At 38.9% G+C, this 24,953-nt stretch overlaps 3 protein-coding genes across 4 annotated transcripts in view; 2 read left to right on the top strand and 1 right to left on the bottom strand.

Annotated features, from left to right (window-relative positions):
- Positions 1-5,895, top strand: part of RHOQ (ras homolog family member Q) — a 39,905-nt gene extending 34,010 nt beyond the window's left edge. The window contains exon 5 of the mRNA XM_075204123.1: positions 596-5,895. Within this exon, the coding sequence (XP_075060224.1) occupies positions 596-751 (156 nt within the window). The 3' untranslated portion in view covers positions 752-5,895. The remainder of the gene's footprint in view (positions 1-595) is intronic.
- Positions 814-15,356, bottom strand: PIGF (phosphatidylinositol glycan anchor biosynthesis class F). Of its 2 annotated transcripts, none has more exons than XM_075204121.1 (7): positions 15,261-15,356; positions 12,869-12,936; positions 10,573-10,807; positions 9,754-9,845; positions 8,858-8,974; positions 8,549-8,657; positions 814-1,132 (listed from the first exon to the last, which is right to left on the bottom strand). In XM_075204121.1, the coding sequence occupies exons 3-7, from the start codon at positions 10,798-10,800 to the stop codon at positions 1,019-1,021; spliced, it is 660 nt and encodes a 219-aa protein (XP_075060222.1). In that variant the 5' UTR covers positions 10,801-10,807; positions 12,869-12,936; positions 15,261-15,356; the 3' UTR covers positions 814-1,018. The 2 variants fall into 2 exon arrangements, with proteins under 2 accessions (XP_075060222.1, XP_075060223.1); XM_075204122.1 differs by lacking the exon at positions 15,261-15,356 and adding an exon at positions 15,023-15,252.
- CRIPT (CXXC repeat containing interactor of PDZ3 domain) lies at positions 15,356-24,953 on the top strand. The gene is made up of 5 exons (XM_075204124.1): positions 15,356-15,448; positions 18,318-18,383; positions 19,367-19,421; positions 23,132-23,235; positions 24,406-24,953. Exons 1-5 carry the CDS (start codon positions 15,433-15,435, stop codon positions 24,468-24,470), a joined length of 306 nt encoding a protein of 101 aa, XP_075060225.1. The 5' UTR covers positions 15,356-15,432; the 3' UTR covers positions 24,471-24,953.

The raw sequence follows: 24,953 nt of genomic DNA, 5'->3' as shown, positions 1-24,953 counted from the left end.
TAAACTGCGGGTAGTCGTGCTTAATTTATAAAACTACTTTCCTATAACTGCTACCTCGAGTCCTGCTGTTATGTGTTACTGAGACGCCATTGAAAACTGCTGCAAGATGCTTTAATCCCTGCACTGCCACAATGCGCAGCATAGCATTCATTGGAAGAGATAATGCCTGCTGCCTGAATAAGACAATATTAGGTTTAGAGCTTGGATAAGGGGGTGTTGTCCTGTGCAGAAGTAGACAAATGTTTTAGATTCTGCATTTTGTAGAATAAAGCCTCGTTTTGCTCAGCAAAGAAGTTAGTATGGCAATACAGGCATTTGTTAAAAAAAATTTAATTAGTATCTGAAACAGGACTTAAAATAAGTGTTTATTAAAAATATCACGATCATAATTTGTTGCTCTGGCTGCAAATGAAAGAGAGGAGAGAAAATAAAACCCGCAAGCCCTCTACTCTGCCTGAAGAAACACAAACCACTAACTGAAGGAGTTTGCAGTAGTAGTAACCCACACAGCCATTAGTCAGAGACCTGTTACAAGGTAGACTTGTTACAGCATAATATTATATATATATTTTAATCCACTTTTTCCTGTTGACAGATTGGGGCGTGCTGCTACGTTGAGTGTTCAGCTTTGACGCAGAAAGGACTGAAGGCCGTATTTGACGAGTCCATTATAGCTATCCTAACTCCAAAGAAAAACCGCATGAAGAAGAGAATAGGCTCGAGGTGTATAAACTGCTGTCTGATCACGTGAGCTGAGCCCGTAGCTCCTGCGAGAACACACGGTACGAGTCTGATGGACCTGACAACTTGCACCACAGCTGCACAAAGATTTTATTGACCTGATTTGCAAACATAATATCGGCAGCAACCCACCGAGGACACGATTGCTCACAAGTCTTCTGATGGAAAAGCGCGGTATCTCAGGGCATAGTTTATACAGGAGCCACAAGCGTGTGCAGCGTGGTAACAGCACCCCTCCTCTCATTGTGCCGAAGCTCTAATCATCTGCCTGCTCTTGTTATCTGCTTTTGTATGTGAGCCGTTTCCTGTTCCAGTAAATCCAGAAGGGTGTGAGTAGAAGACCGACCAGGTAACCCAAGGTAGCGCCTAGCGAGCAGGAGATGGGCCACACCTACAGGGAGAAACAAAACAAGCTGTAATCAGCGGACATTTATTAGCACAATGGTAGGAATATGTATCGAAGAAATAGCGAGAGATAGATATAAACTATATACACATACACACAATATCTAACAAAGACTTATTTTATTATGCACACAAATATAATGAGTTGAAAACTAGGATTCCACTTCATTAAGGTACTTTAGTGCAGATTGTAAAAGGCTCTAAATGCATCATGTGTTCAGGGAAAATATGAAGGTACCGTTTTAAAGATTTTTTTTTTTTACTTTATAAAATAGCAAAATAACTAAACCAGAAATACAAGTTGCCTCACATAAGATTACTAAGTATATTTGCAGATGTTGCAGAAGTTTATCAGAACTGAAGCTATTTGTCTAGAAGTACAGTGAAATGCACAACATGGAGCGTACTTTGGAGGACAATAGTGTCCCTGGGATAAGTAACCATTAAACCTGCCTTTCTACTTGAGATGACGCTTTTTTAGAGGTGGTTTCGGTGCCAGGCATGACGTGGCAGATGGCGCGCAGAAGCTAGAAAGGCACTAGCGGCCTTAGTGCTCACATTGTTCTGTGCCGACACTGAAGTGAATGTGAAACGCGGCTCTCGTCACACCGGAGCGATTAGTCGCAGAAGACGCTGCATGCACCGCTCTCCATTCACTTCAATGTGGGCGCTAGCAAACATTCAGCTTACGTAAAAGATGAAACCATTCATCATATGCTCTTGTTCTGTCTCTGTTGGGAATTAGTTCCATGAAGTCCTAGAGCAGCTGTATAAAATAAACTAGTGCCAGTAGAACGGCAATGAGATCTTTATGCAGTGTTATGGGCAGAGAAAGAGTTGCTGCATTTGTCCAAAGCAAAGTAAAAAAACCTGTTTTTATGGGGTGTATTCAATTGTTCCTCCGGCCGCCGGAAAAACGAGCGCTCTATAACTATTACCGTTAATACGGTAGTTTACTCGCGAGCTGCAAGATAAAATTCAGCGAGTAAACTACCGCATTAACGGTTTTTGCGCGCAATATTACCGTATAAACGGTAATAGTTTTAACGCGCTCGTTTTTCCGGCGGCCGGAGGAACAATTTAATACCCCCCATGTGTCCATGGGCAAGAAAACAACATCCCAATTCTTGGTTTTGACAGCTCAGCGAAAGTCGTTGGCTGAGCAAAACAGTTGAGTTTATTTGTTTTAATCATTATTTTTAAAGGACCAGTAACTCTGCAAATGGTATTATTTCTATAGTTTCTCTCTGTTATGATGCTGGTGGCTACGTTACCCCAGGGACACATCTTAAACTAGGGAGACATACATGATGCCCAGCGTTTGTGGTCTGTACACCATGGGAATGGGAGGGTCCTATGTATGACCTACATATAGCACAATATACCCTACGGGGAGTCCTGTAACACTCGCTGCACCCCTTCTGGTATAACCAGCCTGGTCAGCACTCGGGACCCCTTTTCCTGGCCCCTGTATAACGGTACATAGTCAGGGGGAATGGAAACACTTAAGTATTTACTGGTCATTTAAATGTTTACACAGACTGAATACTGTCACCCATTGTACACATCATTCAGGGCATAAGACTCACAACTGAGAAGATCTAGGAGAGGGAGAGCCCCTCAGCGACACAAGCACCTTATTTAAAGTGTAGAGTTAATAAACCTACAACATTTAGCTTTTAAACTCTTTTTCAGACCAGAAAAGCAGCCGAGAGGTAGGGGCACCCATAGGAAGGAAGACTGGATGAGCCCCTCTTACTGGAGATATTGAGAGCAAACACAACTATAAACATATACACTCGTATGCACAGGATTAGGTCCCTCTCCTCAAACTAAATGTTTCAATGAATCTCTAAGTGAAGAAGTTGAACCAGCCACTGCAGGGTGCAGCCTTAAATATACAGTAACGGTGCAGAAGACTGAGGATTTAAGAGACTAAAAAAAAAATACATTCAACTTAAATGTGTCACGTGCAAAAATGTAGGTATGGGGTTAGTCAGTAAAACATCACAGCGCCCAAACATTTCTATATACATTTCCACCCTCTTTCTTGTAGAACTCAAATAGTCTTACAAATATCACATGTCAGAGCTCCAACAGATGTCCAATAATACACAAGTCTGGGGACTGTAAAGGTCAATCCAGAACCTCTCTTTTCCGCCTGTAAGTACTTCTTGGCTGAGTGTGAGGTAGGTTTGGATCTTTTGCCAACCTCTTTTCAGCTTCAATTTCTTCACTGACTGTTGTGGGCGAACAGTTCAATCTTTATCCTATCTGTCCACAGCACTTTATTACAAAAATATTCTGCTTTCCCCAAGTATTAGCTTGTGTCAGCTGACAGTGATGAGGTGGTATAAAAGGTTATCTTCTGACCGCATGGTGCTGTGGTCCTTTCTGTAGATTCTGCTGTGTGTATCTGACCAGTTCTATCAAAGAGGTTTCTAGATCTTCAAGATCCTACCTTCACTGCAGAGTTACATTTCCAACAGTGGAGATTCCAAGCTGGTGGGTCCTTAGGTGTCTTTTTATAGCCCTCCCCTATGACAGTAAATTATCTTTAAAATAAAGTCTGCAGTCAGCTCCTAGGAAGCCCCTATTTGGTGAAAATAGGCGCAATATCCTGAGCGGTTAGAAAGGTCAGTGTATTCAGCTCGGAAATGGCCTTCACCTGGCTTAAGGCCAAACATGTAAATCAAGTTTTAAAGACAGTATAACAAAAAAAAGATACCACAGAAGTATACCCAAACTTTTGCACAACAACAGCTTGGGGCTGGATTAAACCATGATATTCAGTACCTAATAATTCTGCCTTAAAATGTGCGGAATGTCTAAGTTTGCACACTGTGAAGGCTGTATCAACTATTTTTCACTTAGAGGTTCAGTGAAATATGCAATTGGGCCAGTGGTATTCCAGCTAGTTTTAAATAATTTTACTAAAACTTTGTGTAACAAACACAAAAAAAATCTAGTCCCTTAAATGGTAGTCTTTTTATTCTTCCAGTAGTAAGTACATGAATCCGATGTAATCATTTATTTTATGAAAGGCATCTTGATAAGCAACCACAGCAAAAAAAGTGCAGAAAGTTAGCGCAAGCGTTAAAGTGTGCGTGTTCCTTACACACAGTGCAGGCAGCTATCATGTGGTCTGAGATTCGAGAGAATGCAGAATATCAATTCACCAAGCACTAATGACCCCAATTAGTGCTTGAGTAAGGTCACTAGAGAGCGGGTAGAAGATCAGCTCTGCCCAAAAAAAAATGGCTGCCTCCAGTGTAGATAATGGGCACACGCTAAACCAGATTTCCAGTGTTACGTGTATAAAATAAAAAATGCCCTGTAAACCAAATATACAAAAACAAAGAAGTTGAGGTTTGCTCATAGATGGTTGTTTAAACTTATATTTAGGGAAAGAACTCGTTCTAGTTTACTTAGTAGTAGACAAATTTACAGGCGTGGAAGCGTTCGTAGGTCAAGCTCAAATGCTGTTCCTTCCACTTTAGGACTTCACAAGCTTTATATATAATTTTATGTGCATGGGTTATCACATCAAGATGGCAGAGATAGCAACCTTTTATGCTCCTTCTGATTGATAGGTGAAGACACGTGTGTGCTACCTGCAGTAATGCACCCAAATGCAAACATGAGTTCTAGAGGTGAGATAGAAGAATGATCTAATGAACTGCTATAGATTGTGCACTCTCTCGCAGGCCTAACTAGTTGCAAGCAGAGTTGTTAGCTTTTTGTTTGTTATAATGTTGAAGCTGCAGAATATTTTCACGTCCTCAAAAAAGCACATTTAAATGCAAATATGAACCAATGTAGTTAACAGTGAAATGTACAATATATAAAATAAGTTGTACTTATTGCTTCACTCCTCTGGTATTTTACAAGAAAAAGAAAAACGTAATGAAGTAGGTGACCCAGAGTGATGACGGACAATGATGTTTCTATTTGCTAGCGTGTGCTCTTCCTATAAATGCAAACCTCCAAGAGGTCGCATTTTACAAAGCAGAATGAGGAGTGGAAGCCCTGGTGTATGTACACAGTAGACATAAGCACAGCACTAGGCACCACAGTGACTTGCCCTTACTGCTTGTGTATGAAGACAGAACAAACCACGGCACAGCACTAGAGGGGAAGCTTGGATTTACTGTAACAGCGCTTCAGAATTTACATATAAGGATTTCTTTGAGTATATCAGTGTGGCTTTTTTTGTATAGCTGCATTTTTTTATGTAGTTGCATGTTGTAAATTAGAAATCAAACTCCTACGTGGATAATGTGTCATTATTTTCTATTGGATATCTGAAAAGGCACTTTTTATATTGTGGTTTTTGTTTTTACATTCAACAAAAAAGGTGAAAGAAATACTATGTGGTTACTTAAAGATTTTACGAAATTGATCAGCAAGAGAATGGATTTCATTAACACTTTTACATAAAGAACCATGCAAATGCTGTCTATGAAATTGAATATATTGTATAATAAAAAGGCTCTGCAAAGCAGCCATTGCCAACGTTAAGAGGACGCGACATTGCCTAGAGCTGAGGTTTCGTAGACGTCTTGTGATAATGTGCATCACTGATTTACACACGGGCAAGCGTAGCACAGCCTCAATGCAAGCCTCTGCACAACTTGATCATGCCAATGTGCCTCAGTCTTTCTTTGGAGCAACTATTGCCGATGTGACGAGCATAGTTCATTTATCATGCCTAATAAACCTGTCCAGTATTTATTAAACGCTTCGGAATTCTGTGTGGACTGTCCTTTCTGCCCAGGTGTTCCTGTAGTGGGTCACAGGTCTTCAGAATCAAGGGGGAAGTGCAACTGGTAGATCCGGGTCAATGCATTATTATGAAACATCTCTTAAATAAGGCCATACACTTAAGTCGAATTTCAAATTGTTAAAAAATTATATATTATATAAATTAAGGTGTGTAGGGTGACAGACTAAAAACAGAATCAGTTATAGATATCAAAAGGTGAATGAGACTAGAAATTGTGTAAAAATTTGAATATGAAGTAGTTGAATTAAAAGCATTGTGTCCTAATCATGTGAAAAGTCATAAGAAAATGACCTTATGTAATCACTCCAGTGATAATTAGGTAACATGTCTAATATAAACTGGATAATGCATCCCCTACTGTAAATTATAATTCAATGCAGAGATCACCTTCAACCAATTATAGAAAATACAAATGCTGTACACAAACACACACACACACACCAGCTTTCTCCACTCAGCTTTTGTGCACACATATATACACATGTATTAAATTGTACTAGAAAGCATTAATATATTTCTACGTCAATTAAAGTGCACACCACCAAAACTATTGGTTTATCCACCTTCTGCTTGGTGGATGCTGGTCTGAATGTAAAAATATAAAATAAATACATTTCCTGCTAGACACTTCCAAAGCCATCTTGTAGCTTAATATATAGACAGTTTACCAGAACGTTATTTCATGGGGCCAGTTTAGAAAAAGTCAGTCATAATTATTGGGGTTAACTCATCGGAAACGTCCATCTCAGGTCACCAACAAATTAAATCCACATTAAACTTAATGGATGTAGAGGAGATATACTACATGTCCAGAGGGTTGGCTGGTAACAAGCTAACGGCACTAAAGCATCTGGGGAGAACCGGTTCATGACGAGCAGAAGGATTTGCACTGACTAGTGGAAAATACAGAGAATATGCCTTGTAAGGTGTTTAAATGATATATGTTTTATAACACAAACTCACTGCTTTACAAGTATAGAGTCAGCAACTAGTCATATTTATATTTAGTAAATGAAATACAGCTAGTACAACTTGGGTTGTTACAGACAGTCTTTGCTGGAAGCAGTTATTTTGTGGACTGAACCAATATTCACAAGGTCTAAGGTCCTTCATGGCCACATATGCAGGAGATCGGAGTTCAGTGTATTTATCTGCATATTCAGGAATAGTCTCTGAACCCACACTTTATGGGGCATATTCAATTAGCTTTCGGATTCGCGGTAACGCGCGTTACCGCGAAAAGTGCGCGTTCTTGCGGGTATTACGGTACCGCATTAACGCGGATTTTCGTTCGCAACCCTATGGGCTGCGAACGAAAATCCACGTTATTGCAGTACCGTGTATTACGTTTCGCGGCTGTTCCGGCGCGTTACCGCGAATCCGAAAGCTAATTGAATATGCCCCCATAAGTTAAGTTGAACATTATATCCTATAATTTCTTGGTACAAGATACATGACTGATGTCACGGCCTGTCACCATGGCAGATGCAGGAAGACCACAGCGAACTGGTTCTTCCTTCTACTCCACATTGGTGACGTGTATTACAGGATCAAAGCTGGCCAGCACTATAGTGACATTCTAACACTGCAGATTACAGACATTAGATATTCCACGAACCAGGCACCACATAAAAGTAATCCAATAGGGTAAACTTGACTTTTAAGGCCAAATGCCTCAACTTCTCCAGCCAGCCTATCCGAGCGTCCTGCGTCCATTTAGGTATAGTCATTCTAGCCCTGTAGCACCCCACTAATGCTGCTTTTTGTAACACTGTCACATACAACCAAAAGATACTTTGTACTCTACATTCCTACTGAATGGATAAGCATTTACCTACAATTATTTAACGCAAAGAATTGAATAACAGATAAATGTTTGTAGTATACTTTTAACAGGTTTTTTTTTTTTATCGATCAGCCCATTTATTTATTTCTGCTTCATACATAGAGAAGCGCTGTTACTTCTGATCGGACTGTTAGTGATAGCATTGCCCGGTCTGTAGTCATTATCTCTTCTGTAGCACGTATATCATTTTGTGGTGATCCAATTGGTTAACTAACACACACACGTGCAGAGCACCTTATTATATTAAAACACTCCTTAATAACATAACTATCATCAGATGCGGCCATCAACAACACTAAAGGCTAGATTTACTAAGCTACGGGTTTGAAAAAGTGGGGATGTTGCCTATAGCAACCAATCAGATTCTAGCTTTCATTTATTTAGTACCTTCTACAAAATGATAGCTAGAATCTGATTGGTTGCTATAGGCAACATCCCCACTTTTTCAAACCTGCAGCATAGTAAATCTAGCCCTAAGTGCTCTTTCAAACCTATCCTGCATCAAAACCAGAGATTAGCCCTTACCCGAGTATGCTAGTATGATTACTTTAAAGATTTAAATTTCATTAGAAAAAAAATGTTCAAAAGAGAAATGACAGGTTCTTTACAAGGTATGTGTTTTCCTATACATCAGCACTGTTGCTATATACACAAATCTCTTGCTATGCAGCTTTTGCGGCAAACTTGCATGACTGATGAAATATGAACTAGTATAAATAAAACATATGCACTTGATAATTCCGTGCTTCATCTCTGTAGGACTAACTAACCTGCCAAGGTCTGTCCCAGTCTAGCGGTATAGGAAACGCTCCGAGCCAAGCTCCTACTATGCTGCAGAACGTTGTGATCCTCAGACTGTGATCCCAGACAGACATTGCCCTGAAACAAGACAAGCATTTATTAGTACAAAATGTACGGTAATAATTTAACATGTACAGGGAACATGGACACTGCAGAACATCAGGGGTCCAACTCCTGCAGTTACCTAGGTGCCAGCAGTGTGAGCAACGGATGGTACAATTTGGGAATGTAGTGCCTTCTACACAGGGACAAATAAAAATGTCAAATGCAAGACATACCCATCTTTACTGAACACCCGGATCCATGCGTGGAAGTTTGGTCCCAGAATACAGATACACCGCGATGTAGTGAAAGATGATAACAGAACTGCAAATAAAAAGGTCTCTGCAACTGACCTGTAAAGTAAACACAGAAATGCGAGTTTAGTAAAGCAATACCAGTAAGTTTAGTCATATGGATATGAAGCGGTTAGAGTAATGCTGAAGCTGTAGCACACATTGCCATATCTTGATCATATACACCACTTTTTTATTTTACCTTATTCTGCTCCCACCCCAGTGTAACTTTATTTCGTACACAGTCAAATATACTTTGAAACCAGCACTGCCCACTAGCGCTACTGGCTCTCTGCAGATTCTGGAACCGCTCGCTATGCAAGAGGTTATACGGCCAGTATTTGACATAATTCCCAGTATCACTGTGCCCTCCTGCCACAATGTATAATAATACAGCTTATTATAGCTTGCAGGAGAGCATAGCCCTAAAACCTGCAGAGAGCAAGCAGGAGTAGTGGACAGCATTTGACAGCAGTTAATAGGCAAGTATGGTTATGTCTTATAGTAATGTAAGGTACTCTTCAGTGGTCAAGGGTTTTACGTGGGCCATAACTTACCTAATTAGCATTATATAGGATTCTACCCACACAGTATATAGTGAAAATGTGCTAATTTGTAGAGAAGATCGTCCTTCAAAACACAGCTAAGTCTACTAGAGAACTGAACATGAATATATTAATTTTACTGCACCGGGGATGTAATTTCCTGTACCTGATCTCAAGTACTCCTATACTACCCAGCTTTTATATAACAAAAATCAGTTACTAGTCTGACCTGCTAGATACCATCCGTAAATAAATACATTTGTTAAAATAATGACTTTACTTAAAAATACTCACTCTACAAGAGAAGCACCATACAAAACTATAATCCCATGAAACAGCAGGCAGGAAATAAAGAAATATACACCGGATCTGTACAGCTTACTGACCTGCAATAGAATAAAAGTAATATTATATTCCCAAATGCTATTTCTCTGACGTATTCGTTTAACATTACATTATAGTTAGCCAGGAAGAAAATTGTGCAGGAGAATCAGTTTGAAATGGTAAAGATGTGAGTTTTAGTCTAGAATCTAGATGGAGGAAACCTTCGTCAGGATGTCTGCTGAGAGTTTGAACGGAACCCTTACTGGCCAGTAATACCTATATCATCTGCTTATCGCCATCTATCACCTGGCTGCGTAGAACCAACCCTATTATGTCACAGATGTAACAACGATTGTGTACATTAAAGCACCTCACAGTAGTAGCTCCATGGTGACAAAATTTGAATGACCTATAATGAGAAATAGTAGCATTATCTTTTTCTCTTTGGCGAGAGGGAAGATTCTATTGTTACAAATAAAGCAATTTGGCAATAAAAAATAGCAAGTGTAAAAAAAACACATATCACACGCAAAACGGCAAACTGAACATAGAGACATCAAGTACACACAACCATATATTTTTTTTAGTGCATGTTATGAAACCCAAGACTACCTGCACACTTTCACAACCATTTCTCTGTCCCTTTTTGTAATATTAATGATTATGAAGGTAGATGCTGATCAGTAAGTGAAGACAAAAATATAAGGTCTTCAGAATCAACTTATAAACAGAGGACTAAATAAACTATTTTAATGACAGGTTTTTAGAACAAAAGAAGATTTTTGTTACCTTATTTGCAAACGAGCTTCTTTTGGTGGAAGGATTTGGTTTGAGTGTAAGTAGTAATAAAACATTAACAGCAATGACACAGAAGGAGCAGATTCCCATCCAGGTGAGGTGTGTTCCTAGGAGTGAGAAGCCATCTAGGAGGAGAGGTGGGACACACAGAGAGGATAAAACAGCCAGTATGCACAGCACATGTCCAACCGAGAGCCTTCGTATCTCCATTTCATCCATGATCAACCTGAAAAATAAAGGAATATATAACCAGAACTTATATATTGAAACATGACAAAACGTCCTAACCTGTTCTTCTGGAGAGAGAGATATAAAGGCCGACTAAACATAAATATAAAAAGATCCTATATCATGAAATTACTTGTGTTCTTACTGTAAATAAGCAGATTTAAAAAAGCCGATAACCTACAACTGCTTTTACTAATGCAGACGGTCCACAACATCCTTTAACAGACAAAGGGCCTGATTCATTAAGGAAATTAAAGCAAAAAAAAGAAAAGGAGTAAAAACCATGAGCATTGGAGAGGGGGGGGGGTGTAAATTTCAAATGTGGGGACAGATTTATAGCTGGGGTAGGGCATGTCCTAGATCAACTTTAAACGTCAGTGTAAAAAATAAAGCTATCAAGTATTCTACATGAAAAAGCAGCCAGTATTTTCTTTATGTGCAAAATAAACTCATTTGCACCCCTTGTATTGTATCATGGTTTTGTCCAGGAGCAAATTTACTCTTTCTTGCTCTCCTTAATGAATCAGGCCCATAATGTGCAGTCATTATGCGGGCTGAACCAATAGCTGTGATAATGCAGTCTTTCAATACACTGAGAGCCAGTGCCTTCTGAATACTAGTTTCTAGTGAAAAAAACAAAAACCAATTATAGCATGTAAACTCCTGTGTGTGAGGACATCTTTAAATGTATGCCCAATACTCGTATTGGAAAATGTGATCATTCTGAATGCAGAAAAAAGTATTCAGGCCCCGTTTTGAGCATGGAGAAAGTTATTTGGAAATGTGGCCTGCATGCTTCAGTAAAAGGCAACACATAACCTTTAAGGCTAGCTACATTCATAAGTAATACAAGCTTTCTGATCCATTATACCTCTGGTCAAACCAACGGGTCTATATGTCCTAAAAGCCTTACACTACCTATGAACTTAAGGCTGCCCTATAAGTAGCGATCCAGACGATCAGCCCAAGGCAAGCGTTACACGATCACTGTCCAGTTTGGGGACACATATTTTGGCCAGATGAGATATGACCAGACGGCCAATTAGGCCCAAATGGGATTGGTACAGCAGTTGAAAGATAACCGAGCGCACATGCTGATATCAGACAACTTTGAACTGGATTTACTAACATTTCAACTAATGATCAGTATTATTTTGTTGACATGATTATTAGGCATGTTGATCATTTTGACATTGCAGTGTGTATAGCAACAACTCATTCCAAAGCTTCATCTTAAATAGTGTAGTTTTTACGAGCTCTTGAAAAGTAGAACACCAACATATACACTAGAATTTCAATGAGCAATTTGGCCTTGGTGGACTAAGCTTTCTTGGACAGGTAAGTCTTTCTGCAGTGTCTTCAATACCAGTCACTGCACTTGTATCTATTTTCTTGTATTGCACAGTGCTCCCTGTGTGTATTCTTGTACATTTATAAAGTACTGTTCACACTATGGCACTACATGAAATAAATGAATTGTTAATGTGTGGGAGCCCTAAACAGTCCTATAAAAAGTTAATCCAAATAGAGGTTTTATCAGACACGAATAATTCCTGACGGCCAATGACCACTTTGGACTTGCGTGTGGCCATCCCTTAACAAAAAGCATTGTATCACAAGCAATGTTTTTGGCAGCATGGTGGTTTAGTGGTTAGCACTTCTACCACAGAACTCTGGTGTCATGAGTTCAATTCCCGGCCATGGCCATATCTGCGTGGAGTTTGTATGTTCTACCCGTGTTTGTTTGGGTTTCTTCTGGGTGTGCCGGGTTCCCTCCCACACTCCAAAATACATACTAGTAGGTTAATTGGCTGCTATCAAATGGACCCTAATCTGTCTGTGTGTGTGTGTTTTAGGGAATTTAGACTATAAGCTCTATTGGGGCAGGAACTAATGAGAGTTCTCTGTACAGCGCTACGGAATTAGTGGCACTATATAAATAAATGATGATGATCTGTTTGTTCAGCCCATTCACCAGATGATTGTTGAACAAAACATTTGGAGGAAGCATGAAGAAGTTACCCCAAAAGCCTAAAATCAGCATCTTGTAAATACTCACCAAACTATGAAAGCATATGCCTGGTTTAGAGGAGTTGTCACGTATGGATTATTTGTAGCAGGTTACATCTAGAAAAATATATAAAGTTATTTCAAATTAAAGAGATATCCTGGCAGAAACAATCTTACTGCTTCCATAAATATGCTGTAACCTTTCATATGTACTACACTTCCTGCAATACCCTATAGAAATAATATACACAGAAATTGAAACAACTTCTTAAGACATGCAATGTAATTCATAATTTAATTTAACCTTAATTCATGCACTTATCTCCCGCATTTACTATTGCAATTCCCTCCTTACTGGCCTTCCCCAAAACAGACTCAAACCCCTACAATCTATTTTGCATGCTGCGGTAGGATTGATTTTCCTTGCAAATCATTCATCGTTGAATCACTCTGTATGTCTCTACACTGGTTGCCTGTTATCTACCGAATCCAATATAAAATACTTTTACTAACCTACAAGGCCCTCAACAAAGTTGCACCAACATACATCTCCTCTCGTCTCAAAATATCTCCCAACACGGCAACTCAGTTCTGCGTCTCTCATCCACCCTCATTACATCCTCCCATTCCCGGTTACAGGACTTTTTTCGGGCTGCACCCACTCTATGGAATTCTCTCCCTCGCACAAGAAGACTCTCTTCTGGTCTACAAACTTTCAAGCGCTCTCTGAAAACCCACCTCTTCAGACAAGCTTATAATATTCCTCAACCACCCTCTTAACCTTACTAGATCACCCTGTTACCACCCGTTACACAATTTCACACAAGACAACTACCCCCTGATCAACATTGATTTGTGACAAGATCATTTAGCTCGAGTCACTTTTACCTTTGCAGTCTAGCTGGTCCGAAATGCAAAATGTAGACTTAGTCTCATGTATCAAACTCCCATTGTCCCATAGATTGTAAGCTTGTGAGCAGGGCCTTCTCACCTCTTTGTCTGTTTTACCCAGTTTGTTTATTAGTTTACTATGTTTGCCCTCAATTGTAAAGCGCTACGGAATATGTTGGCACTATATAAATAAATGATGATGATGATGAATGTAAAGTCCTGAAGCGAGAACACTGTGGGCCGGGTTTTGATTTTAAATCACTGCTGTTCAGACACAGAGAATAAGTGCTTGGACCAGTATGGGTATTATTAGATGGTTCCTCTGTCTTATTTTTCCTGTCACTGCTCAGCTTCATGAGAGGTAATATGTATTGAAAATAATTAGTATGTGAGTAGAAGTGGGCAACATTAGGTGCAAAACTTGAGTTTGGTTCATTGATTTAGCCGGACATAATTGTAGTGCCATCTCTCTTTCTGAAAACTGATCACTTCTTGAAAAACCAACCCCAAATGACAATATTAAAGTGGTTTTGCAGCAAATCTGATCTTACGCCTTATTCTATACATTACATTTGTGATTCATTGACTTCTGCACTCTGAGAACACAGTCTGATCTGCTCAACTTTTGGTACATAAAACAATACACCAAGTATTATAATGTCCAGGGACACTATATCGCATGGTAGGTGAATTTAAGTCACATTTGAGAGCACAAAATATATCAGTTGTATACAAACTTTTGTTGATACTCAAATATTCCTCTTCAATACATATTAAATGTAATGCGACCATAGAAATAGACAGCTAGTGAGCTTTCTAATCAACATATAGAAGAACAGAAAAAGTATGGGCATTTTCAGGGAAGGAAAATTTACAGCACCAAATAGTTGGAAACTACCGGTATATGTAGCCTTTTTCAGAGGGTATTGTAGTCTCACCAAGGTTACTGTTTGTTTATAACAATAATAAGTATGGACATGTGATCAAGACAAAAAAAATACAGCACCGTTTAAATTGACCCCTCCAACTGTGCACTCTGTTGTTGGGAGAGATGGATGACATTGAGTAGGTCAAATGTTCTCTAAAGTTTATACCCTTCACTAAATCATCTTTATATCAGATTACATCACAGAGACACATTGTATAACTACATAACGCTGTACCCATGTCTGCACTATCTCTACAACACATGGTGTATACAGCTATATAGCAGTAGTATGTACTGTAGAAAGAGGACAGTCTCAGCCAGGTCACCATAAACCCTTCCCGGTAAGGACATCATGATCGGAGCCCAGGTCAGCTGACCACTCACCTGATACATAACGTTCTATTTTCGAACGTTCCGATTCATTTACTGTAGCAGTTACAGGGAACAAAACGTTCTATTTTCGAACGTTCCGATTGATGTACTGCAGCAGTCACAGGGAACCTCATCTAATTAAGCTAAGACAGGACACTGGCATTGTACACAAGGAGAAAGCCGGGAGCAGAGCATGGTACACCGAGGGGAAGGGTGAGACTAGAGGGTCCGCAGCCGGGAAATAACTCACCTGTCCGGTCACCACTTCTCCACCTGTACCATACCTGAGTGGCGCCCCCTACAGCCAATCAGCATCGGCTCTGAGAGCACGTGGTACGCAGAGCTGGTCGGCTTCAACCCGGAAGTGACATCGGCAGGAAGCGCACTTTGTTTACAATCTGCAGGAGTACAGAGGAGAGAAGATGGTGTGTGACAAGTGTGAGTATAACGGCAGGCTGTGGCTGTAATCAGGCAGGGCATGCTGGGACTTGTAGTTCCATGACAGCTAGAGGGTAGCAGATATGGAATACACTGTATCCATAAGTGCTGCTGCTGTAGGTTTGGGTGTAGTGACCATATACTCTGGATTGCCAAAAATATGCCTACCAAGTGTGGCTAGTATTGGATTTTGATAAATGTTAATTGGGGGATCCCAGATAAATGGCTTGTGTAGTAATAAGAAGCTAACTACAACTTTGTCTCGTTCATGTTATATAAGGCTTATTTTGGAAGTATTTTCTGGATGATTTTCACTTCAGTGTGTAATATAATTTACTGATTTGACTGATGATTCTGAGACCTTGATATTTCAACCCTTATTTAATAGATAAGATTGTTTTCTGCTAAGCCAAAATAAGTTGGTGTCTATGAGATGACCCCATATCTAGGTGTTTTTGTTGTTGTTTTTACCTTCTTTGAGCAATACAAGTGGATTTTATTTTAACTGCATTATAATGGTGTAGGATCTGCATATAATGAGGTTCCCTTGACGTTGGGAAGCAGGCTTAAATATTTTGATCCAAATATGAACTAATACTTGATATTTTCATTTTGCTAGATACACACATATATGCAGTTTTAAGGATAAGCATTGACAACAATTGTCTTTTTGCTTATTGAGCTTTGACAAAGCACACCTTAAAAATCACCAGCCCCTTTTCCCATCCCCAGCTCTAGATCTTATAGCATTTTATTGGGAATGAAACACATAGCAATAAATAATTACTGCTATGAGAGTCATATAGGATACTCTTAGAATATTGAAATTGTTTTATGCCTCTCAGAAGGTGTCATATTCATGTGCTGTCTTTACTGTGTCTATGGCACAATATTTTTTTATTAATTTAGTGGGTTTTACACACCCTCCTGAAACTTGACTGCCCTGGTATATGACACAGCACTGCTGTACTCTTTGCATTGCAGTGTCGCACGCAGGGGGGGTTTCTGAGTCTCCAGAAACCCCCCCCTGCGCTAACTAAGTGGCCGCTATAGCTGCACTGTCCTATACAGCAGCCGCGGCGCTGTCAAAGAAGCGTCCGCGGCGGTGCTGTAGTGTATACAGCACTGCTGCAGACGCTTCTTAGACAGCGCCGCGGCTGCTGTATAGGACAGCGCTGAAGAAAGGGAGCTGCTGCGCATGCGCAGCAGCTCTCGCGGGGGGTGTTTTTTTTTGGGGGGTCGGGGGGGGGGGGGGGGGTAAACCAGCCTTCCTAATGTTATAAAGACATGTCTGAAAAACACAAAAGGAAGCCAGAAAGAGAAATCAATGTATCTAGTATACGTTACTGGAGGGCATAAGCAATTCAATAAATGAAAGTCATCTGAAGGCGTAACAAAAATATAGGCCAGAGAACCTTTACAATTTGACATATTGTAAGATTTTAGAGAACAGAATGTGTTTAGTGTAGTGCACTAGCAGTCTCATAATTATATACCATTACCTAATCATTGTAAATCCCATTTAATTAAAAAATAACCTTTCTTTCTTATGTTTAAAATATTAATCTTAAAAATCAGTGAAATAGTGAATTTATATGTGCTATTTAAAACTTCTGAGTATACCTCTGATCCCTCTATTGTGTATTCTATAAAAAAAACATAGAAACATAGAATTTGACGGTAGATAAGAACCGCTTGGCACATCTAGTCTGCCCATTGTCTTATTAACCTATGGTAACCTTAAACCTTATTTGATCCCTTATTCTTTATAATGATATTATATAAAGAATAATTTCCTACTATGTAGAATAAAGATTCAATTATGATTTTACCTTATTCTACAGTTATAACTGCTATCTAGATTCTTTTTAGTACTGTCTCTACTATGCTGCAGCACTATATAAATATTATCCCATGATTTTCACAATATATAGATAGATACATTTGTTGCAGTCTACTGAATTTATGCTTTAGGACCAGACAAATTATTTGAAGTGGGTTTTATTAACTTCAGTGGTTGTTGTTGTGTTAGGGGTCTCTTTGACCCTATAGATATTCGTTCTATGAAAATCATAGGATAATATTTATATAGTGCTGAATAAGGTAAAATCATAATTTAATCTTTATTCTACATAGTAGGAAGTTATAGAATAAACAATAGAGGGATCCGAGGTATACTTGAAGGTTTTAAATATCACCTTCAATTTACTATTTCACTTTTGTAAAGGTTATTTTTTAATTAAATGAGATTTACTATCATTAGGCAAGAAGATATAATTATGAGACTGTTAGTGCACTTACACAAAACCAATTCTGTTCTTTTAAATCGTGCAATCAAATCCATTTTGTAGTGGCACCTCAAGAAATCTGACAGATATTCAATATTTGGGCAGCACAGTGGCTAAGTGGTTAGCACTTCTGCCTCACAGCGCTGGAGTCATGAGTTCAATTCCTGACCATGGCCTTATCTGTGTGGAGTTTGTATGTTCCCCCCGTGTTTGCGTGGATTTCCTCTGAGTGCTCCGGTCTGTCTGTCTGTCTGTCTGTCTGTGTGTGTGTTAGGGAATTTAGACTGTAAGCTCCAGTGGGGCAGGGACTGATGTGAATGAGTTTTCTGTACAGCGCAATCAGTGGCGCTATATAAATAAATGGTGATGATGATGATATTTATTCTGTTTATTATATACATAGAAAGTTAGATATAACAGATATTGATTATATTGAGCAACAGTCTCTTAACAAACACTGGTGCGACAATCTTTGTGTACGTTGTGTTCAGTTTGACATATTATGTCTGTGCAATGTGACTTTAGCTATGTTAACTGTTAATATAGGAATTGGATGTTACATGTTGCTTATTTACTGACAGGTGAAAAGAAGTTGGGGACTGTTATCACTCCGGATACATGGAAAACTGGTGCCAGGAATACCACAGGTAAATCAAAGTTCAGTAGCACTATAAGGAATTTATTTTATTCCAGGACATATTTCATACCTCACAACATTCAAACATGCAAAATTGTAATCAAGTAAACCCGCCTCCATCCTCCCCAAAACACCCACTTTAGGATGAAACACTGCTCATTTTTGCATAAGCCCCCTCTCTTTTGAGGTCCAATGTTAGAGTCTGTCCTGGTGAAACGACACCACAATAATAAATTCCTTCAAATTCATTCTGTTCTCCAGTCCCTCACCATCCTCCAGGTGAAATTCAGTCCTCCCTTCCACTCCAGGGATATTTCCCTCACTGGATTTTGCTTATGTTTTAACCTGTGTACACCCAACCCAACAGATCAAATGTACTTTAAAGGACAGCCAAACCTCTAACAATAAACAGTTCACATATGAGCCATACATTTAAAATACATTGTGTACAGTGTTAACCAGATATTCCACTGCAGCTCTGTTGCAAATTAATATATTCTGTCCTTACTCCACTACAGACAGTTGCAACTGCTCCTTCATCTATAGGACTGAGTATTACTATACAGCCTGTCGCTTACTGTCTGGCTGGTAAAATATAATTAAATCTAATACAGCGTTACCTGCTCTATAAGTATTGTCAAATAAGGATATAATATTGAACATGTTTTATTATCGTTATTATTATTATTATTATTGTTAGATTGTAATGTGTGAATGGTCAGTGATGTTGACAGTTATAATTATTCAAGTGATATGTTAGTATTCTCATTACTGGTCTGTATTTTCTGAGTGTGTGGCCACATTTGATAGTAGTTTGGTTGTGCATAATATAGGTGGTTTCTCACTGTACTTAATGAGCACAGTTATTTTTATGACACAATTTTTCTTTGCCAATATATCTGTTTATATTGATGATTTTTTTTTTTTGTAAATGGGTGGTTTATTTTCACTTGCTGCAGTGATAAATGTGTCTGTGTTATGCATTTTATTTAGAAAGTGGGGGCCGAAAACTTAATGAAAACAAGGCATTGACTTCAAAGAAGGCCAGGTAAGTCCAGAGATGGTCACTAATAATTCTGTGTTTTATTTTTCTGTTAAAGTCCAGGTTTTCAAGTAGGAAGTTGCTTTGATTTATTGTTATTAATTTTTTGGTTTGTAAATGTCTACATTTTCTTTTGTCTTTGCTCTAGTTTGCTAGCAATATGAACAGCCAATTTTGGGTCTGAAATAACTCATACTTACATACACTTTAAGCTTGGTCACATGTGAAGCTACCCAGTGACTCCCCTACACTGCACAGGCAGGACACATGTGTCCACTATAGGCAAATGAGCCATATTTTTTTCAAAATAAGTGTTCCACTTTGAAATGAAATTATTGTATTGACTTACATTTATATGTTCAGCATGAGTTTATTTTTAATTATTATTATTTGTTTATATAGCACCGATATATTACATATTACAGAGAATGTATAATTATTACAGCACTACTTGCACCAGTGGTGCTTACAGTCTAAAAACTCTTCCACAAATAGACACACACTAGGGGGTATATTTACTAAACTGCGGGTTTGCAAAAGTGGAGATGTTGCCTATAGCAACCAAACAGATTCTAGCTGTCATTTTGCAGAATGTACAAAATAAATGACAGCTAGAATCTGATTGGTTGCTATAAGCAATATCTTTACTTTTTCAAACCCGCAGTTTAGTAAATATACCCCAAGGATCAATTTCGCCAGAAGCCAATTACCCTATCAGATTGTTTGGTTGTTTTTGCCAATGGGAGGAAACCCACACTGGGAGTACACACAAAATGGCACATAGTTGGTGCCATGGTCGGAGTGAGCCCATGCCCCCAGGGCTGTGAGGCAGCAATGGTTGTGTGCCATCATGCGGGTGAGTTGTTTTACTAGGATGGAACACTGTAATACCGCTTTCATACTGCCGCCCCGGCAATATCCCGGGTTTTTCAAGCCGGGTTTTTGCCGGGGCTCGGAGCGTCTCAGCTCAGAAACACCATTCATACTGCACCACGGACCCGGGAATTTCCCGGGTTGACCCCATTCATACTGCACAAGTCTGTGCCCTGGCAATTTGTGGGAGTCATCACCAGAGCAGTTTTCATTGGCTGAAAAATGGTGATGTCATTGAAAGGTGACTGGTTTTTTTTCTTCCACGGGCTCCCACCGATGACATCATCCTCCAGAGACAGGCAGACAGCCAATCAACTTGTTTTCTGTGCAACCCGGGTTGCACCATTCATAGTGCAGGCAACCCGGGTCCGACCCGGGAATTACCCCTCGATAAATCCCGGGTTGAAGACCCGGGTTTTTAGACCCGGTATTTTTGACTTGTACCATTCATACTGCACCAAGACCCGGGTCGTTTGAGCTCGCCCCGGCAAAAACCCGGGATTTTGGTGCAGTATGAATGGGGTATTAGCTGTGCTCTCCACATGGATACAATTCTATCTGTTCCAGGCCAAGGACAATAAACAACTGATAACACAATTACATGACTGAAAAGCACAGACGGAAGCCAGAAAGATAAGACCATTTACAAGTCATCTAATGGTGAACAACCAATTTAATTGCTGGTGGAAACATGGGAAACCGCATATTGTGTTACAGGAGAAGTATTAAGATAGTCAACATTAAAACTACACAGATATATGCCATGGGAAATGATGCAAATATCCGTAATGTTCATCCAATGCCGGAGAGTGAAGTTGTAATTTCTTCTTGTCTATCACTATGATGAAGCGAAACGTACGTCAGGAAATTCCACGTGTCACAGTGACATTAGAATAGGGTGATGAAGGATGGAGGGGAACCAGACTATTAAACTAATAAGTGGGCGTACCTTTAGTAATAATTTTGTGCATGAATCCTACATGAACATTGCAATGAAAAATGCATGATGAACACTAAGCTCAAGCTAAATGATATGCTGGAGTCACAGTTAATCTCAGTCTCCCACTAGTAATAAAGAAATATGAATAATACGGTAGGAAAGATTTATGAAGAATTGCAATGTAACCAATATTTGTATAACTTGTATTTTTCATTCACAACAGTGATTGAAAGATACAATATTACCGTACTAAGGAAGTAAGAGGGGCTCAGAATCTAAATATTTGCATTAACTAATGTAATAACAGCAATACCATTGACATAGCTAATATCACAATTAAGGTTCATCTCTGCAGTTAGTAAATAAGAGCGCCTCGCGTAAATAGTTGTTTCTTTTTCCTTTTTCTTAGTACTAAGTTATGCTACATTGAGAGCATCTGGATGTATAGATATAAGATATTGTGGAAATAAAATTATTTACATATCTTTTATTGGAGTTAATTTGAGACTTCTGATTTTTAGTGCGGAGGGTTCTCCTTATACACCTGCAAAATATCCTTTTTCTCTGTAACCCGCTCAGATCCATCCAGGCTACCAGACTGGACACATCTCGGGAATCAACCTGTAGTAATTCCTGAGCATGTACTGCTAAAGATTATTGCTGGATCTGTAAACCTGAAAGGATAAGCAATTCCCCCAGTTCCCTATGTAAACTTACATTATCTGCATATCACAGATGCCACATGAAGGACTAGCATAAATCGGCCAATTCATGAGCTTATTTGCATTTAATAGCTTTTTTGTAAGCCATTATCAGTGTGTAATCTAATATATATAAGCCTAGCGGCGTGTGTGTGTGTGTGGAAAAAACTATTTTCTCAGAAAGGGCTCATCCAATTGACCTGAAATTTGGTATACTGACATTATTTGGCAAAAAAATTATAATAGTAAAGTCAGTTAACTTCCATCATCCCCCCTTCCCCCCGTGGGAGGGGTAGTAAACGCTAAATTTACCAGTTGAGGGCTCAAACTCTTGACCGTGTGGGTATTTTTTTTACCAGAGCCTGTGTTTGGTCATGGACAATTGTATGTCGCATTTTCACAAGTACGGACAAGCAGTGATGTGAAAGTGCAGGTTATGAATACTGCCCTTCAAGGAAGACTGATTGAGCACAGCGATAAGGTGTTTAGCAGAAACGTTGTGTATTGAGAGGTTTTAGAACAGTAAGACAATGGAGATTAAGGATGTGGCGATGAAGATGAAGGATGAGGTGATGGAGAAGAATGATGAGGTGGTGACACGTGGACAAAACCACGTTAAAAAAGGGCGCTTACGTCGGGAAGTAACGCTCTTCCCCTGAGGAGGCCTGGCCTAGCCCCAAATGCATGACAAGAACCTTTTTAACACCTTAAGTAGCTTGATTTGACTAGAATGCATGAGTATCATGCACGGGTTAACTTGTGCTAGATGTAAACCCCTATACCTGAGGTTCCAGCTGATATCGGTGTCATTCTGCTGAGGAGAAGTTAACATTGGTTGTCCAAGCAGATACATAAAACATCACCAACATGTCAGCTGTGCTTTTCAAAGTCTCTTATCTGGTACGCAGAAATTTTAACTAGTGGTGATCTCACTTGGGAATTGAGTCACTTCACTCACGTGTGTGCTGTATTCACTTCACGGTTTTACCTATCTGGGAACTTACTACAGTACAGATTTTATCCCATGTATATCTGGTAATACACTATGTGGCGCCCTGTTCTTTTTACTTTTTATATATATATATATATATATATATATATATATATATATATATATATATATAGGATCAGCTGTTTTTGAATACACATTTATTCATGTCTCCTATTTTAAAAAGCTCATTGATTTCTATCTCCTGTCTCAGGTTCGACCCATACGGAAAAAATCGTTTTGCAATATGTCGTATCTGCAAAAGTTCCGTTCACCAGCCAGGATCTCACTACTGCCAGGGATGTGCCTACAAGAAGGGTACATAATGACAACTGATTATTATATATTAATTTCTGTGAGCAGCCATCACATACGTTCATTTCAGGATTTATTTTGTAATGGGAATGATAGCCAACTTACAGAGCTCTGGACCGAAACACTGACATTAAGGATTATTTGCTAATATTGAGGAGATATTATTGTCTATCTTGCTGTAGACAGATGAAAGCTAATTGCTTATTGTTTGCTATTACTTTACTGCAGGTTTCTACCATTTAACAATATTCGAAAATAACTCTCATGGTGGTAACTTGTTTACAGACACCTATTTGGTTTTATGGCATGGTTTTATAATATACATTATGCTGTCCGTAAATTAAATGTGTAGTGTTCCTGTAATCTTGTTGTGTTTTATTCTCTTTCATGGCATAATGTACTGACAGTTAATGGGGTTTTCCACTTAAAATATGATTAGATTGTAAGTGCTCATGATACAATCCTGTTCTTTCTTGTCTTCTTGTCCGCCCCCTCCTCCTCCACCTCTATGTATTATGCCTCGTATGTTATGTCTTGTGTTTTATGGTTATATTTTCCTATGTTTTTGCATGTATACATCTTGGATGTTCTGCCTGTTGCCTTTGCTTGTTTGGTATTTTGCTTATTGGATTTCTACGTTTTATGCACTATGCTTTATTTTCTCACTGTATGGCGTTGTGGAACTTTAGTGGCCCTTTATAAATAAACAATGATAATAGAATTAGCCCTGTACTAAATCTCCTTCCTTTACAATAATAGTAGCGGCGGAAGCTCTTGGCAGAGGACCCGACTGAGTGCCTGGACCCTGCTAAATACAGCAAGTGGTGGGAGCTCAGGAGAGAGACCTCCGCTAATATTGGAAGGGAAGGGGATTTAGGACAGGGTTTATTTGAATTGAAAAACACTATTTGAACGTATTTGAGAATACTATACAGGATGAACAGTATTATTTTAAAAAAAATTTTTAAAATAAATGGGTGACCCTGTTGTACTGGTGTTTTATGAACAATATGTAAACCTTTAGTTTGAGGGTTCATGCCACTCCCCAATGAACTTCCCATTCGTTATTCTTTAAGATAGATACTGTCTTTGAAGAAGAAGCCCCACATGATAAAGCCTACATTTCAATAAATCAGGTAACACAACTGTCTATTTTCTTTTTTTATCTCCTAGGGATCTGTGCAATGTGTGGAAAGAAAGTGCTGGATACTAAGAATTATAAGCAAACCTCTGTTTAATCAGAACCTGGACAAGCTGCGCAATTCTTAAATTGTGCCCTCTGCCCCTTTTTTCTTTTACAAACTATGGACCATGCCATTCTGAACTGCGAGCTTAATGTGTCTGGTGAATGTAAATAATGTTTGTTTTGTTCTTTATTGTATTAAGACATTTTTTGAGATAACTGTTTACCAGGACATTTATTACAGCAAATCGGTGAATGAATTCTCGCTCTATAGTTTCCTGGCGGTTTAAGGATATTAAACTGAGAATATTCATTTGTAGTTTACTTTTTAAGATTTTACTACTGGTTTTTGTTTTTCATTTTTGCTCTGTAAGAATTTGCTATTGATTTGTGGATGTCTATTTTCGGGGTTTTGTTTTTTCTTTTTGCAGGGTAATACATACTACACATTAAGTTATATCAGCCACACTGAGTTATATACAATATTCTGCAATAGACTGAGGTGGCTCATTTATAAAATAAACTGTACATTTCTGAA

Source organism: Mixophyes fleayi, chromosome 3, assembly GCF_038048845.1.
Source record: "Mixophyes fleayi isolate aMixFle1 chromosome 3, aMixFle1.hap1, whole genome shotgun sequence".
Classification (NCBI taxonomy): Eukaryota; Metazoa; Chordata; class Amphibia; order Anura; family Limnodynastidae; genus Mixophyes; species Mixophyes fleayi.
This window is presented reverse-complemented; position numbering and strand designations above follow the sequence as displayed.

What these genes read in the sequence shown, in the direction of transcription:
- PIGF (XM_075204121.1), bottom strand. Translation starts at nt 10,800, where the DNA reads ATGGATGAAATGGAGATACGAAGGCTCTCGGTTGGACATGTGCTGTGC. An exon ending in TATGGTGCTTCTCTTGTAGA is followed by an intron (nt 8,975 to 9,753) that starts GTGAGTATTTTT and finishes TTTACTTTACAG; the next exon opens with GTCAGTTGCAGAGACCTTTT. An exon ending in CGGGTGTTCAGTAAAGATGG is followed by an intron (nt 8,658 to 8,857) that starts GTATGTCTTGCA and finishes GTCTTGTTTCAG; the next exon opens with GGCAATGTCTGTCTGGGATC.
- CRIPT (XM_075204124.1), top strand. An exon ending in TGGTGCCAGGAATACCACAG is followed by an intron (nt 18,384 to 19,366) that starts GTAAATCAAAGT and finishes CATTTTATTTAG; the next exon opens with AAAGTGGGGGCCGAAAACTT. An exon ending in TTGACTTCAAAGAAGGCCAG is followed by an intron (nt 19,422 to 23,131) that starts GTAAGTCCAGAG and finishes CTCCTGTCTCAG; the next exon opens with GTTCGACCCATACGGAAAAA.